The sequence below is a fragment of the Myotis yumanensis genome, unplaced genomic scaffold (assembly GCF_028538775.1).
Source record: "Myotis yumanensis isolate MYYU_CA2020_CCGP unplaced genomic scaffold, mMyoYum1.0.hap1 SCAF_4, whole genome shotgun sequence".
Classification (NCBI taxonomy): domain Eukaryota; kingdom Metazoa; phylum Chordata; class Mammalia; order Chiroptera; family Vespertilionidae; genus Myotis; species Myotis yumanensis.
Window position 1 is genome coordinate 24,156,548 of NW_027223755.1, and position 16,932 is coordinate 24,173,479.

General features: G+C 38.2%; 1 protein-coding gene across 3 annotated transcripts in view; it reads left to right on the forward strand.

Annotated features, from left to right (window-relative positions):
* The window catches only part of CDH6 (cadherin 6), a 132,188-nt gene that overhangs the window by 101,340 nt on the left and 13,916 nt on the right, over positions 1–16,932 (forward strand). For 2 of the 3 annotated variants that reach the window (XM_070411934.1, XM_070411935.1), the window contains exons 3-7: positions 3,191–3,485; positions 7,173–7,292; positions 9,283–9,450; positions 11,849–12,036; positions 13,937–14,190. In XM_070411934.1, the coding sequence (XP_070268035.1) occupies positions 3,191–3,485; positions 7,173–7,292; positions 9,283–9,450; positions 11,849–12,036; positions 13,937–14,190 (1,025 nt within the window). The remainder of the gene's footprint in view (positions 1–3,190; positions 3,486–7,172; positions 7,293–9,282; positions 9,451–11,848; positions 12,037–13,936; positions 14,191–16,932) is intronic. The other variant, XM_070411936.1, reaches the window with a different exon arrangement.

Consider the following 16,932-nt stretch of genomic DNA (forward strand, 5'->3'; position numbering starts at 1 on the left):
CTTTACAGTGGCCGTGATGAATGACATCACAAAAGAAAAAATCCAATTAAAATCTAAGTGCTCAATAAACCCCTAATGTCTGCTTGTCACCACCCCTTTCACTAGCACCGATGTCTTATGTTTCCTTTTTTCCTCAAGAAGAGAGAAAAGAGCTGGGCCCCGGGGGAGTTCAAGGTAAGAGGGGGATTGGGGGAAGTAGGGAAAGAATTATACAAAAGCTTCTGAGGTTCCTGTTGCCTTGCACCCCATCAGGCACACACCCTGCAAGTGGAGGGGATGAGGTTAAATTGTTTTATCATCATTCGCCTGAGTGAAGAGGTGCATTTTCCCACTGGGTTTCAAATATTGGTAAATCAGAATTGGGATCGGCAGAGCAATCCCTGTTCACCCTCTTACTTAGTGTCTCTGCTGCTCTTCCGAACCGTCTCGGGTGTTTGTTCTATAAGTCATCGAAATGGTCTCTCCTGACAGCTAAAAATAAGCTTCTGATTACTTTTACCTGAATCAATCTTGTGACCAGATGTGGTATTCACCTACTAAGTGTGCAACAATTACCATTGAGAGGGATTCGAGAACAGGCCAAGGGGAGTCTATAATCTAGTGGAATGCAGAATATAATAAATCACATGGGAAACTGGCAATTGCCACCTGGTAGAAGAATACTGGGTGTTAATAACAGATTTCACCTTAGAGACACTGTGTATTTGCAAAATTGGGTTTTCAAAGTCCTTACAACAAAGTTCTCAAAGTCAAAAGCAGAGCAAAAACATGCTTATGATGAACTGAGAGTTTAAAATAGTAATGATTTCTTAAATTTGGAAGGAACTTTGTAATTTATAAAACACACATGTGCTTTTATCACATTTACATAGCATTTAATGTGGTATTTATATACAGGCTTTAATTAGATGCTCATGACAGCCTTGTCCTGTAGCTCTTATCATCATCATGTTACTGATAAGGAATCTGGCACAGGGAGGTTAATTGACTGCTAGGATCCTATATTTGGGGAGGAAATAGAATGAGCAAGACCTATACTTAGGGCTGCGGCTGCAGGGCCCCTGCACTGTGCCAGGGCACTAACCATGGCTGCCCTGGAGCCAGGACCCAATGGGCAGTGATGTTGGTTGCGTTCCTCATGAGCTAATGAAATAGCTTTTTAAGAGCTCACTTCAGTAATTAGAGTTTGATGGTGGAGAGTTAAACGTTCCCCAGTGGCTCTTTCTGTGTAATCATGGTTTCAACGTTTTCTTAGCATATCACATTACACAAATCATGGAGTGCTCTTGTTTTACATTTCTTATTGCGTTTGTCTCACTTCTAAGCAATTTCCTCCCCATGAGCATTTATCTTCCATTATTTCTGTCAAGCTGCTTTCAAGGCCGCTAATTGTATGAATAATATTCTCTTCCTCAAACCCTGCTATTAACCAGCATTAGCTGGGTGGCATTGGACACAATTTCCCATCTCTAAAAACCGGGAGGTTGCACCCAATAGTCTATAAGGCCTCTTCTTGCACTTTAGTTCTATACTTCTCTGACGCTTTCACGGGAGCTGTGTGATTTGGGAAACACTACATAAAAGGGAACTTCAGTTTTCTTGACTCTGCGATGATGGATTCAATTAGCTCATGTTTCCCAAACTTTGCTTCTTGGAACACTGTTTTGGGGAATATCACTATGGATCACACCCAAAAAAGGCTTCTTTACATAAGAGAACTCGGGAAAGCCAGATGAAATAAAGTCAAATATAATTTTGAACTGTGGACATTCAGTCTTTCATATGTTAATGGGCAATGGATGATGCCAAGAAAGAGGCAGACTATGAAGTATTTCCCAAACTTATTGGACCACAGAACCCTTTTGAGTCAGCATTTTATATAAATTACTTTCCATGTGATACACTTTTAGAAAGGCAGGGTTATATTATTCTTAGGATCCCTTTATTATCCTGAAATTCTATTTTTAGATTTGTTTCTAGACACTACTGTGAGCATTCCATACAGCATCAATCAGGAGGGCACAGAGCTGGTTTACCTGTTGCTATTGTTGCCATAACTGTTGTAACATGGCCCATACCCTGATTAGATGAAGTTGTAATAAGGTAGAGATTAGCAGCCTTCCCACTGAAACTAACTTGTCTGTATGTAGCTGATATTATAACTGGGGTTTGAAAATAGTTCTCAGTAAAGAGCACTTTTGGGAAATCTGTAAATAAGGGTTGGATTAGAAGACCTATGGGATACTCTTGCTAAGGTGGGGAAAAGGGAACATGGGAAATAACAGGAAGTCAACTCTTTGGAAATAATCTTTGGGATTAGGTAACATGCGCTACTTTCCAAGTTACAATCATCCTCTTCCAATTCAACGGTCTCTTCACATTCATTTAATTCAACCCTTTACCTTGACCCATTGCAATGACTTTAACCTTATTAGAGTCACTGCTTGATTACCTTCAGGAGCAGGAACCCACTACTTCCTAAGGCAGATTATGCAGTGTTAGGCGGCTCTGCTTTGTAAGTGATCCTTTCCCATATTAAACTAAAATCTAAGTGTTAAATGTTCTTATTCCAAGTGACCTTGTAAATGATCTAGTGGGTGGTTTTCAAGGCAATGTCCATAGTGGTACTTAAGATGTTTTTCAAATGCTTTGAGTTGAATTTCATTCATTGATTCATAAATAAATACATAAATTTCATGTAGAAAATCGATTATAGTCTCCATTATATTAGACTCAAAGAGATTTGCTAGCTCCCCTAAATTCAGTATAGAAGCAGAATGTACCCTGGTCTCTCTGATTCAAAAACCAAAATCCTTTTCTTAATAATATATTGCTTCTTTAGTGTGTCTGCATACATAAAAGTGAGGAGGAGAGTGTATTAATAGAATCTAAAAGCTGTAGAAAAAATAGTTTCATTCCAGCCAGTCTTGTGATTCCTCTGGCTTTTAGTTTTCCCTTCTTCAAAATAAGGATTACTAAATCTTCTCCAAGCTCTGTTTCAGTTCTGGAAATTTCTATGATTATAAGGAAACATGTTCATTAATGAATGGTATTTACTATGGGGGACTGAAGTCATAGAAGAAAAGAACTGCATCCCTTAGAAAGGATTGAATGAAAGCATGCAACATAAAGACAAACAGTTTAGAATCACATTTGATTTTTACTTTCTTTAATTTTTTTTCTATACTAGTTACATTCAGACCAGGATAAAGGAGATGGATCACTTAAATATATCCTTTCAGGAGATGGAGCAGGAGATCTCTTCATTATCAATGAAAACACAGGGGATATACAAGCCACCAGAAGGTTAGACAGGGAAGAAAAACCTACTTACATCCTTCGAGCTCAAGCTGTAAACAAAAAGACAGGGATTCCTGTAGAGCCTGAGTCTGAATTCGTCATCAAGATCCATGATATCAACGACAATGAACCAATCTTCACCAAGGAGGTCTACACAGCCACCGTTCCCGAAATGTCTGATGTGGGTGAGTGGGACATGATTTCAACCCAGCAATGCTTCTCCTCCAGTTCATCAACTAAACAAAGAATCCCAAGAGTGAAACTTACTGATGGAATAAATATAGATGCTAAATTCTAAAGTACCATATTTTAAACAATCTACTTATACTATTCTAGTCTCACTTTATTATCCTTTTTAAGAAAACTGCATTTCCTCTAAAGATGAGGGTAGAGTGAGAGTAGGAAAAAGAAAGAGAGCCATCTCACCTACTCGCCCACCCTAAATTCCTGCTCTATGTCCTGGGCTGGAAAACAGCAGCCTTCTCTATTTCTCTTAGCACGTACTGGCATTAAGTAAGAATCTCCTCAGTGGAAAACAAAAGCCTGGATTTACAGTCCAGACTAAAGAGTAATGACTGTTGCTTTAAGTGACTGTATATTTAGAGAAGAGACTCAAAGAAAACTTCTTTTCAATCACAAAAAATATGCAGAGGATATCTAAGGGAGATATCTTTTACTAATTGGTGGAAATCAGTAAATTGCATTAATATGGTAAATTAATTTTGTGCACAATTCTACCAATTTTAAAGTTAATATTTGTACATTTAGTTTGCTTAGACTGGGAGAAGGTAAACAGAATTTCAACTAAGAAAAAAAATCCTACTGACATCATTCTTAGCCACATTAATATACTTCATGGGAGACAATGACAAATATTAAACTACTCACGTAAGGTTATTTTAATTTTCACTCAGTCTCAAATTCAAAAGAGCTAAATTATATAATGAAAATGTTTCTATGATTCTGAGTCATATATCACAGCTTTTTCAGTCCAAAGTTCCAAGACTTTGAAAATATTTAATCCATACAAGTGCTTGTAAAACATCTAAATTTTTCTCACGAAGAAGTTGCTCATCCCATTACTTAAAGCCACTTTGTTTTGTTTGAAAAAAAAATCACAGATTATCACCAAGCAAAGAGGAGAATTAGAATTCTTTTTAAAAGGAAGATTTGTTAGGAAGAATATTTTTCCATTTGGTGGTAAAAGACAGAAAGAATTAATAAAGGATAGTCTTGTCATCAATACCACCCAGGACAACCGTAACCAGATGTGCAAGTTGTCACTGAACAACTCTCAGGGTACCATTGACTTTTTTTGTACAGAGAGATAATTTTTAATTGACTTTATTGGGGTGACATTGGATAATAAGATTGTATAGGTTTCAGGAGTATAATTCTGTAATACATCATCTGTATATTGTATTGTGTGTTCACCACCCAAGTCAAATCTCCTTCCATCACCATTTATCCCCCTTTTACCCTCCTCTGCCTCCCCCGACTCTGTTTTCCCTCTGGTAATCACCGTACTATTAACTGTCTATAAGGTTTGTGGGATAATCCTTTCACCTTTTTCATTTAGACCCCTTCCCCTCTCCCTTCTGACAGCTGTCAGTCTGTTCTCTGTATCTGTGAGTCTGTTTCTGTTTCATTTGAAGCCATTATAGAATTAAATATGTAGTAAAAATATTTGGGAATGGCTAACAGAAACATTTTGAGAAAGGGAGGTCTTTTTCTAATTTGCACACAGGTATGGGAATCTTGATATTCATCATTATCATAAATTAACATGTCATTATTCTGATATATAAAAGCATTTTAAAGAAATTACATAAAGAAACAACAGCAGAATAGTAAAAATGAACTCTGGTATCAAACAGACCTGAGTTTGAAGTTACCTCTACTAGCAAACAGCAGTGTGGTTTAGGTAAATGACTTGATTTCTCTCACCCTCCAGTTCCATATCTCTAACAAATAAATAATAGATGTCAACTTCTAAGGTGAAGACAAAAGGAGAAAACAAGTGCACAGCCCCCAGTACAATATCTGGCTACTCACAAGTGCTCAAAACGTCCAGACAGTCGTATTCTAAAAGCTATTAAATTTGTATTGATGTCAAATAAGAACGTGTTTGTTGACTTCTGCTATTAGCTCTCACTCTAAAATCATGATGTTCTCATTCTCCCCAAGTCCCTCATTGAATTAAAAGGGTGTGTGTTCTATCTCAGGCACCAACATCCTGCATTCAGAGCAGCCAACCTTAGCAGTGCAGCATATTTGTTCAATACATGTAGTTAGATAGTACCACTTGGGTTGCGGGAAACGAGTTAAGTCGGCTCGCGTGAATTGCGCGTACTCCGCGGGAGCCGTCTTTAACTCGGTTCATATAGATTTGCGGTGGAGTGCGGGAAACGTGTAAACTCGGGCCGATTGTAACTGCGTATTACCAAATATTTGTTTGTAATCCACCCTTTTGGTGGATGGAACAAAACCAAAAGACAGAGCCATCTTATATTTTGGCGGGAAATTCACCCGCACTCCAAGTGTTAAACTCGGTTCATATAGATTTGCGGTGGAGTGCGGGAAACGTGTAAACTCGGGCCGATTGTAACTGCGTATTACCAAATATTTCATTTCAATCGAACCCATACTTCAAAAGATATAGGCATTTTAACGCGCCATCTTATATTTTGGCGGGAAATTCACCCGCAACCCAAGTGGTACCCACGCAATGGAAAAATGCTAGTATTCCCTAAATGTAGCTTCCCTGCCCTGTTCATAGACAGGAGAACCTTGGTGGTGTGCTTACTATTTATCCACCAGGAATTCTAAAAGTCAGCCACTAAAATGATCTTAAATCAGAGGATCTTACCCTTTTTGGAAGTCACAGACCCCTTTGCTATCAGATAAAAATCTATGGAACTTCAGTGAAATTGTACATGCAAGCATATACATAATGATTTGCATGGAATTTTATGGAAGTTAAGGATACTTCAAAGGTTATTAGGCATCTCTGTTTCCCTAAAATAAGAGTGCTGATCTAAAACACCACAGTTTTCTTTGTACATTTAATTACGATCATTTTTGGGTATTATAGGTACCAGATGTGTATCCTCTGTTGTTTCAATTAATTATTTATTTAATCCAAAACTATCTCATTTAAGGTTCAAGGCCTTTCAATCTCAGAATTATCAGGTAGATTTGTTACTTAGGATGCTTTTATTTGCAAGTAACAGAAAACTCAATTCAAACTACTTTAAACAACCTAAGTACTTACTGGTCACATTACTTAAGCCCAGAAATGAAGTAGGCATTAGACATGGTTTGATTGGAGTTCTATTTTCCCTAAATTCTCTGTTCTGTTCAGCTTTGTTCTCAGGCTACCATCTCTAATGTCACTAAATAGTAACTGCATTTTCAGGCTCCTCTTCAGCACATTCTAGTCCCGTAGATATGACAGAATTTCCAGCAAAATCATGAGTGGGCCCCTGATTGGACAACTCCTAAACGAATCCCTATGGACAAAGTAATGCCAGATTCGTATTGACTAGGACCTGGATAACTTAAAAGAAGGGCCATAGCAAGAATCCAATCAAATCCCACCTTTGGAGATGGATTGCGATCAGTTCCATCCAAAGTCATGATCATTCCCATGCGTCCCTTTAACCTAATCCTTACAGTATTTATAAATGGCGATCACTTTCCTTCTGAGTGAGGGATCCAAGCCTTTTTAACCTAGCATATTATTGAAGTTCCCCACTGCCTTGCCATGATAGTTTTGGACAAAAGTAAGATCATGCTTTCTCTTATGTGTGCCTATCTGGGATCTGAAATGGGCCCTTACTATGTTTTCAATTCATGTTCTGTCATTACAGGCACAGTTGTTGTCCAAGTCACTGCCACCGATGCTGATGACCCAACGTATGGGAACAGTGCTAAAGTTGTCTACAGCATCCTGCAGGGGCAGCCCTATTTCTCAGTTGAATCGGAAACAGGTTAGAATTCGATTTTTATCTCCTTTTTGCAATCTGTAATTTTAATTGACATGCTTGGCTAAGCTAGCATATTTTTTAATAAAAACAATCCACATGATTGAATTTTTTTTTATTTGCCTGCCAAATACCAGTGATATATTTATAAACATAACACCCAGATCATTTTAATCAAGAAATATGACAATGGGTCTTTCATCCACTATATTTATATTTGGCATATTCAGAAACAATTACACATTGCTTTATTTTTTTCTTCCAGTTTGGGATGAAGCTAAAAGATCAAGCCCTTCTGATAGCTATTTGGCTGTTTACAAATATTCCAATTCTTCTTTGTCTAGGTATTTGGTAGGTTTGCATGTATCTACCGTGCTCTGAAGCTAGTGTAGCCATACGATTTATTTGGGCCAATAAAATGCGGCAGTGATCTGAGTTACTTCCAAGTGGAACTTTTGGCCTGGTGTACACTCCAGCATGTGCCCTTCTACTTGCCAGAGTGACCCCAGATGGGAGCCAATGCTGAGATGCTTCTCCAGCCCAGAAATCTGAGTATTATGATGAGTATAGTTACCTGCTGGCCTGCTCAGAGCATGAGAAAACAAACTTCGATGGCATTAAGCCACTGAGATTTTGTTTTGTGTGTTGTTACCTCATTGTCTACCCCATCCAGACTGAGACAGCCCTAATAAAGTGGACTGCCTTAATGGAATTCTTTTTTCAACATCTCCTTTTTCTGCACTTTCTCCACAAAATAACGTTCTATCTTATAATGAATCATTTTAGGGAACATCATTTGTACTGTCTTTAAATTCTACTCTTATTTTTGTTGTCATAATAGGAGTGGAGTTTCTTTGAAACATTTTTCAAGCTTCCATTATTCTTAGTAGAAATCAAAACCCTCCTAGGTTATTACATCCAGGTGGAAATCGATGGGTTAAGAGGGGCAATAAACTTGGAAAGAAGCCCAAGGAGAAAGAAAATGTTGAGTTTAAAAACAATGAAGATGAAAAAATTAGAATTATTCAACTTAAAGAACACAAGGCTAAGGTATTTAGACAGAAATACTGTTGTGTGGAGAACAGAAATAACAGCTCCACTTTCAATGAAGCCAGGACTGTAGGAATGAAGCTGACCTGTTTTCTGAGGTATTGTTAAAAACAAGAAAGATTTTTTTTTCAGTTTCATGGCTGTTCAGCACTGGAATGCGCTACCAGAGAGAATTAAAAGCCTTCTCCAGTGATTTTTGAAAGAATGTTGTTAATTTAAGCATGAACCCTACCTAAGAAATTAGGCAAACTTTCACAAGTTCTTCCAACTATTTTATAACTACTTAACAATGAGGTAAACTTCACCTAACTTGCGAATCTTGGTCACTGCTGGGGCCAGCTGAACTAATGTTCACATCAGCTTTAGGAAACCTTAAAATCTTTTGGATCACACAATATGATGATTATGAAAGAACTGATGCTGGGGGGGGGGGGGGGGGGGGAGGGAGTTAAACCATAGTTTCATGGTTTAGAAAATCCTGAGAACATTCATTATGGTGGCTATATTTGCTGAGCAATTAGCCAATTCAGTAAAGTGAAACTCAGGAGACAGTTCATGTAAATGGCTTTCTTTTAACAATCTCCTCCTAATGCACCTAAACATATCAAGCAACTTCGGTGGTATACTATTGGGCCACACGCCAAGTTACACTTCGCTGTGTCATCTTATAACACTTAATATTTATACTACTTACATTCTCCGCGGTTGCAGGATTTGACTTATTCTTCTTGTATTGTAGGTGGTTCTTTTAAATGCATCTCTCTCCCCTATGTGGTTTTCACTTCCTTCAGTATAAAGGCTAGCTATAATCATTTTTATGTCACCGATGACATCTGCATAGTGCTATGCATATTGTGGGTGAAAAATCTGTGTGTTTGCATAAATAAATGACTCCATAAAGTATTTTTAATATATTCCTTTCCACTTCTGAATTTCATATGCATAGGTATCATCAAGACAGCTTTGTTCAACATGGATCGAGAAAACAAGGAGCAGTACCAAGTGGTGATTCAAGCCAAGGACATGGCCGGCCAGATGGGGGGATTATCTGGGACCACCACGGTGAACATCACGCTGACTGATGTCAACGACAATCCTCCCCGGTTTCCCCAGAGTAGGAGCACTTGAATGATGACTTTCTTCAGGGCACTTTTGTAAAACTCTAAATTGAAGAATGATATTTATTTTCGATTGTTGCTATTAATTGTCAGAATTAATGAACTTAGTAAGAACTGACACTTTTATTAAGAATGAGATGACAATGCTTACACTCAGTAGATGTGAACATTTATGTTCCTGAATTGGAAATTAGCCGAGCGATTTCTGATATGGCTGTCATTGCAAATGCAACATCATTGTTTCCTTTTTCCTTATTAAAAAGACAACCACAGACATAAATTTGCTTGCTCAGAACATACGCATTCAAGCATGCTGCTATTTGTTAGGAAAAATTTGACTTTATATTTTGTGAATTTAATCAGCCATGTAATCTTTTTTAAATCCTCACGAAGCCTCATAAGAGGAGGATTTATCATTTTACTGTTTCTAAAAATACATCTGTGGAAATAACTGTGCACTTAATCCATTTATACTCATAGTTTTCTACATTATAGTTAATTGAGATCCCGAAAACCATCTCCAAAACTATTAACTCTCATGATTATGTAGGAAGGAAGAAGAAGGAAAACCAGCCTTCACAAATGCCCACCTTGTATCCAGCAGAGCACTAGCCCCTTTCACCCAGAGCACCTCAGTGGGTACTGGATACAATGTAATTTTTCTCCCAGGAACAAAATTCCTTTCTGACTATGGTCTCCTCAGAAAATTACCTGGATCTTGTCTTCCAGGAGAAATCAGCTGCCCATTATTAAACAGACCCATTTACTCAATCATGGCATTTTAAAAAGCCAGTCAGCTAATAGGGGCTTCTTATGTAATGGAGATCCACATGGATCAACAGGAAATCTTTCTATTTTCTTTACTTTTGTCCACTAATTAATCACAGTTAGCTAAATGCAAAAACAGAGTAGCTAAATAATTTCTGATTTAATGAGTAGGAGAAAAATTTTAGGAACCCTAAAATATCCCCCAGAAGCCTGAAGTAAAAATATCAGGATCGCCCTAACAGGTTGGCTCAGTGGAGAGAGCCTCGGCCTGCAGACTGAAAGGTCCCAGGGCATGTACCTTGGTTGCCGGCACATCCCCAGTAGAAGGTGTGCAGGAGGCAGCTGATGGATGTTTCTCTCTCATTGATGTTTCTAACTCTCTATCCCTCTCTCTTCCTCTCTGTAAAAAATCAATAAAATACTTTTTTTTAAAAAAAATCAGGATCACCAACAACTTAACCCAAACAACCCCTTTTCCATATGGAAATGCCCTGGGGACGGATAACAAAAGGACCGATGGGCACTCTGATGCCACAGGTACCTTATGTCATCCTCCTCTCTCCTTGGATAGCCTGTGATCATTAGTGAATAATGTGCAGAGGCCAGAGAGGGGAGAATAGAGAAAGGGGTGGGAGGCACCCCAAATGGACGTTGAATACACCAGAGAAAACTGTGGACTGTTATCATCTTACCAAGGATGAGCCCATTACTTAGTGGATTAATATTATTCAAGGACAATATTCTAGGTGTGTCATAGTCCAATTTCTTTTTCAAAACAATTTGCATGAATGCTTGGCAAAATGTATTGGATGAGAGAATACATTTGTTTGACTTTTGGGGCCTTAGTACATGCTGGCCTAGCAGATCTAGACTGAAATTCACATAGTCTCCTTAAACCAATTTTGCAACATGAGAACATAAACAAAGTGTCTGTCTATGAAATGTAAGTTTTGAATTAGGAATATAAAATCAAGAATGGGTAAAATCTATGCATAGAAAAAATAATATAAACAAAATCTAAACGAAAAATTTAGTCAAAAGAAAAAAATGAAGAGCTTTATCTCTCAGTGTATTGATCTGTATGCCTAACTGCGACTAGACCAGTTCCATGTTTGAGTAAATGTCTGCTAGGATACATTCTCTAAATTGCTATAATTTACTTTCACCTTCAGTTATTATTAGCAATGACAGCAAGAACTCTTAAAAAAAAAAAAAAAAAAAAAAAAAAAAAACTAGCCCTAGTAATTGGCTTAAAGTCACAGTTCAGGTTAAATTCTTTTCTACTCTTTCTGCTGGGTTACATTCACAGGAGGCTTAGAAATGTACAGCCGCCCCTAACAGCTCAGTCTTTCTCACAATCACACCGTAAACTTGGGAGCCTATTTACAGAACGAGAAAAGTGTTCTCCATTTGAAAAGAGACAGGGATGGAACAAGAGAAATATTCTTAACCATCATGAAAGTAAAGATGGAGAGGTATAGGGCACCATTCATTATTTTTTAAAAAGCACAAATCAGCCTGCATCCGTGGTGATGCCTGAAAGAACTGTTGGGAAATGGGTTCGTTTCTATTCTGATAGCGTACACTTAGTCTGCGTCTGACTTATATTTTTCTGGTGATTAATAGGTACATACCAGTTTACCACCCCTGAGTCTTCTCCACCGGGTACATCAATTGGCAGGATCAAAGCCACCGACGCCGATGTGGGAGAAAATGCTGCGATTCAGTACAGCATTACCGAGGGGGAGGGGCTGGACATGTTTGATGTCATCACTGACCAGGACACCCAGGAAGGGATTATCACTGTCAAAAAGGTAATGCCATTGGGTAAATTCCCTACAAATGAATGCATTTACGTTTCTCTGCGCCCCAAGTAACTGGGGGCAATCGCATCTCACATGAACATTCCTCTGGATTTTCCTTTCACTAATCAGTTTTCTAAATCACCAAGTCTAATTACGTTGAGATCTCTTTGGTTGGCCTTTAGGGGTCCTCAATAATCTTATGGATTCATTCATTTATACTTTCAATAAATTTTATGAAGGGCCTCCTAAAGAACTAGATAATCTAAATAAATGACATACAAAAAAGTATCTAAAATAAATAATAGAAATGAACCAATATGTGAAAAAACAGTGGCAGACTCTGTTCTAGATACTTAAGGTTTAATGGTCCATTTAACAGGCAGGTCTCTGCTCTCATGGAACTTCTAGTATAGGGAGAAAAGAGGCAAGGAAGCAAATAAATAAATAAAACGAGCATGATTCTGATTTCCGATACATGCTTTGAAGAAAAGGAATACTACAAGCAATGGTAACAATGAACTTCATTAGATTGAGAGGAGATATAAAGACCACAAAAATAAATTAAGAAACACAAATTTCCTATGCGCTCTTTAGCTACTCTCTGGAACACAATAATAAATCTTGTATATTCTGAATTCTGGTTTGTCCCCTATGTATTTATTCACCATTTATCCCCGCATCATTTGTCTAGTACTACAGAGTACTATACAGAAGTGTGGCAAAAATTAAAACCCATAACCTTTTGCTTTGAAGCTAAAAATAATATTAATTCTGGTTATTTATTTTACTGATTTCTCTTTCATCAATGTCTTCTCTGTCCTTTAGCACACTGTTACATGTGCAGGCATAATGAAGTATAGGGAAAGGTAAATAACAAGAACATGTTTTCTTCTTAAGCTTTGGATTACAGGTCTTAATAACTGGAAACACAATAAAGCATGTTTAAGTGACACTCAGACCAATGTTGTACACTATAATATAATTAGGAAGCCCATTAGTGTCCATTAACCTTTTTAATTTTTCTGGTGCCTTATCAGATTCAAACTGAAATTTTGCCTAGCCGACTAAATCACATTCTCGAACGTCTTGATTAATTGTGTTCCTAGTGAGCCTTGTCATATTATTATCCAAAACCAAAAGTCAGCAAGAAGCATTCGGGTTCACTGTGTCTCCAGAAGCAGAGAGGCTTTTCCTAAAGACCTCTGACAACACTGATCATTACTTTCTTTGGCAAGTAATTAGCCCAATGCCCTTATCAAGATAACACTTGGAATATGTTATCGCCTCATGCAACAAGAAAAAAGAAAAAAAACCACCACCATTTTTAATCTATTTTATCTGAATGAGGAATAGGGAATCGTGATACAAGCCTGTGGTTCTCAATTCTGGCTGCACATTAGAATCACTAGGGCAGGTGTGTAATAGTATAAATTCCCATTACACACACACACCGCCCCCCCCCCCCCCCCCCCCCCCCGCCCCCAGACATTGTGGTTTAATGATACAGGCCAAGATATTGGAAATTTTAAACACTCATTTGGTGTTTGGTTAAAGTCAGATGTGACAACCCCTGACCTAGAATAATCTACCACATATTCACCAAATTGCCCCTGGTATGGCTCCCTCTAATCACATAGAAGGATTTATTTTAAAGGGTGACTAACATACTCCTGCTTTCAGGTCCCCTTTCCTGACCATTGCACCTTGCACCCTGCTCCCACTTTCATCAGGACTGTGAGCCCTGTGAACTCCCATGGCTTTAGCCCAGCATCACACTGTGTGGTGACGTCTCTAAGCAATATGATCCTCTTCATTCACCAGTGATTTTCACAAAAAAATAGTTCATATCTTGCCTTTCTGTGTCTTGGCTGCTTTAAATATGTCCCTTTCCATCTCCCTCCCACCCAAGCTGCTGGACTTTGAAAAGAAGAAAGTGTACACCCTCAAAGTAGAAGCCTCCAACCCTCATGTTGAACCCCGCTTTCTCTACCTGGGTCCATTCAAAGACTCAGCCACGGTGAGAATTATGGTGGAAGATGTAGATGAGCCGCCCGTCTTCAGCAAACTAGCCTACACCTTGCAAATAAGAGAAGACGCTCAGATAAACACGGCTATAGGCTCGGTCACAGCCCAAGACCCAGATGCTGCCCGGAACCCTGTCAGGTAAGAGCACTTCTGAGACACATCTTTCATAAGGTTTAGTGGATTTATATACAAATATGTCTGCAAGTTGGAAAAGATGAATCCTTTTTACCCAAGTTGACAGCAGTATCTTCTTGAAAAACCATTCTAGACAGCACCTTTCATCTCTTTACTCAACATAAATATTATTTTATCAACAGCATAACTTTAAAAACAAAATTGGGGGGCATAAAATGAGCCATAAGGAGCTCCTACATTAAAGTGGTATAAGGTAACACCCCCGAATGGCCTGGGATTTTTTTTTTAAGATCTTACATTTGGACCAGCTATATGTCCGTCTGACTATCTGACTGACCAACCAGCCAGTACATATGATACGCACTGGCAATTTAAAAATAAATGTGGACTCGTGCATGCACAATACATATAAAGCTGGTGCCAATCGCATGCATGTGTTTCTATCTGTCATTGTCAATCATGAATTTGGCTGTTTTTGTTGACATTCTGAAGCTGAAAGAAAGCTGCAGCATCCCATACGTCCAACCGACCAGGGCTGGTACATATGATGCGCATTGGCAATTTAAAAATAAATGTTGACTCATGCATTGAAAAAAAAAAAAAAAAGATCTTACATTTGTTACAGAGTAGTGTGGAGAAAGCATTGTAAAAGTGTTTTTCAAGTGTGGAAGACCTATTGTGTAACACTTTGAGACAGAATTCTGCTCCATTTGGATGCATAATTTTTTTTCTTCTGCAGAAGTGGATAAGAATGAGAACCATTTCATGATATATGTCTGTGAAATCCTGGGGAAATGAATAGAGCTGAATCCAATTTATACTGTGTAAGCTCTATTTTCCCTGTACTTCCTTTACACCTTAGTTGTAAACCACGTTTCCAGAAAAGCCTCATTGTTCTTTGAGACATTGATGCTTCAGGAGTCTGGACCCTTAGCATGAAAACGTGGCAGTAAACCAACCTCCAGCCTTTACCCGGTAGCTTAGTTGACTACATGAGAAAAGTGCTAAACCAGAATATCACTGTGTAAATGATTCCCCATAAAGAAAGCAAGCAGACTGAGAAGCTAGAGGAAGTCTTGCCAGTGTGTCCCCGAATAAATCCTAGTCAGGGCACCTGCCATGTGCCGGGCATGTTCGAGGCATCAGGGAAACAGAATGATACCAAGTCCCGATCTCATGGAGCTTACATTCTAACTGGGGCAGACAGAAATAAGCAACCGCTAAATATTGTCATATGTCAGGTAAAAATAAATTGTGAGCAATAAAATAAGACAGTATGGAGACAACAGGTATACAGGAAACTATTTTAGATAGTGTATCAGGCTTGTCCTTGGTAGGAAATAATTTGAGTAAATATTTGAATGAAATGAAGGGATGAACCATGCTGATATCTAGGGGAAGAACATTCCAAGAAGAGAAAAAAGCAAGGGTAAGGTCTGAATGCTGGGCCCGCAGAAGGAATAGCAAGGAGGCCCATGAAGAGGGAAGAGTGTGAGTGAAGCCGAGAGTGATAGGAATGGGGCCACAGGAGGTTGGATAGCTGGTGAAGTCCTACAGTGGTTTGTAGCCCTAGTAAAGGCTGGATTTTATTCTGATTGAGGTAAGAAGCCATTGGAGAGCTTTGAGTTGAAGCGTTACCTAATCCAAAAGTACTTTTTAAAAGGATCACACTGGCTATGCAGGAAAAATATTGTTGCAGATAAGAGCTTGAGACTCTAAGGCAGTCATTTTCTAACTGTATTGCCTTTGAGCCCTTTGTTTACATGAAACCTGTGGCAAGTCCCAAATCTAAAACACAAAAATGCCTGGCTTACTTTCAGAGAATAATTTTAAATCCTGTTGTTTCATTGTCCTACTGGAATATCTAGACTCCTTGAATTGGACTGGGGACAACCCAAAGTAGCCACATGAGAGCTCCCTGGACCAAGTGCTCCTCCATTTACATTAGGGTTATTAATAAGGAAAATGAATGATGGCTTTCACCTTATCACACAAATAATTTTAAGTACTTTAACAACTATTCTCTCACTTGGAGTTTGTTCTGACTGTGTGAGGAAAAAACCTTAGCAAGTCAATGTCGAGACGAATTGAAAAGTGCTAATACTGAGGTTGACAAATACGAGCATCGCTTACCTCCTTGACAAGGTCAAGTTGTTTTTCACTGGAAGAGATAATGTCTTCTGGAAATTTAGGCTGAATTTTTATGTCCACTTTTCTTTTTATACCAAATATCATTTTTACTCACTGCATTATATTATGTTTTGTGGAAATAAGGAGATTGTCAAACTAGGTTGGCTGACAGCTAATTTTGAAGTTTCCTTCTGCTAGCCCTCCCTTGCTAGATATGGATTTGATATATAAAAATAGATTTAAGGATAGAAATACACATAAATATATTGGTATATAAGTACATATGCCATTGATTCCTTTTATAGCATAAAATTGATTCTTATATTAGGAAAGTACATCCATATATATTGAACTGCTAGGTGCTAGACAATATGTTAGGTCTACAACTAATGCTAGAGAATCCTCCCCCCAAACATTAATATATCATTATGCAGGCACAAATCTTTAACTCTTCAATAACATAAAATAATTTTCATCCAATAACCATCACAAATGACCTTTGATTTCCATGAAAGAGCCTTATAAAATGTCACTATGAATCCATATTGTGAAAAGTTACATGCATGCACACTTCCTTCCTGACCCTCAAATCTTCCTGACTTGAAGATGTATTAG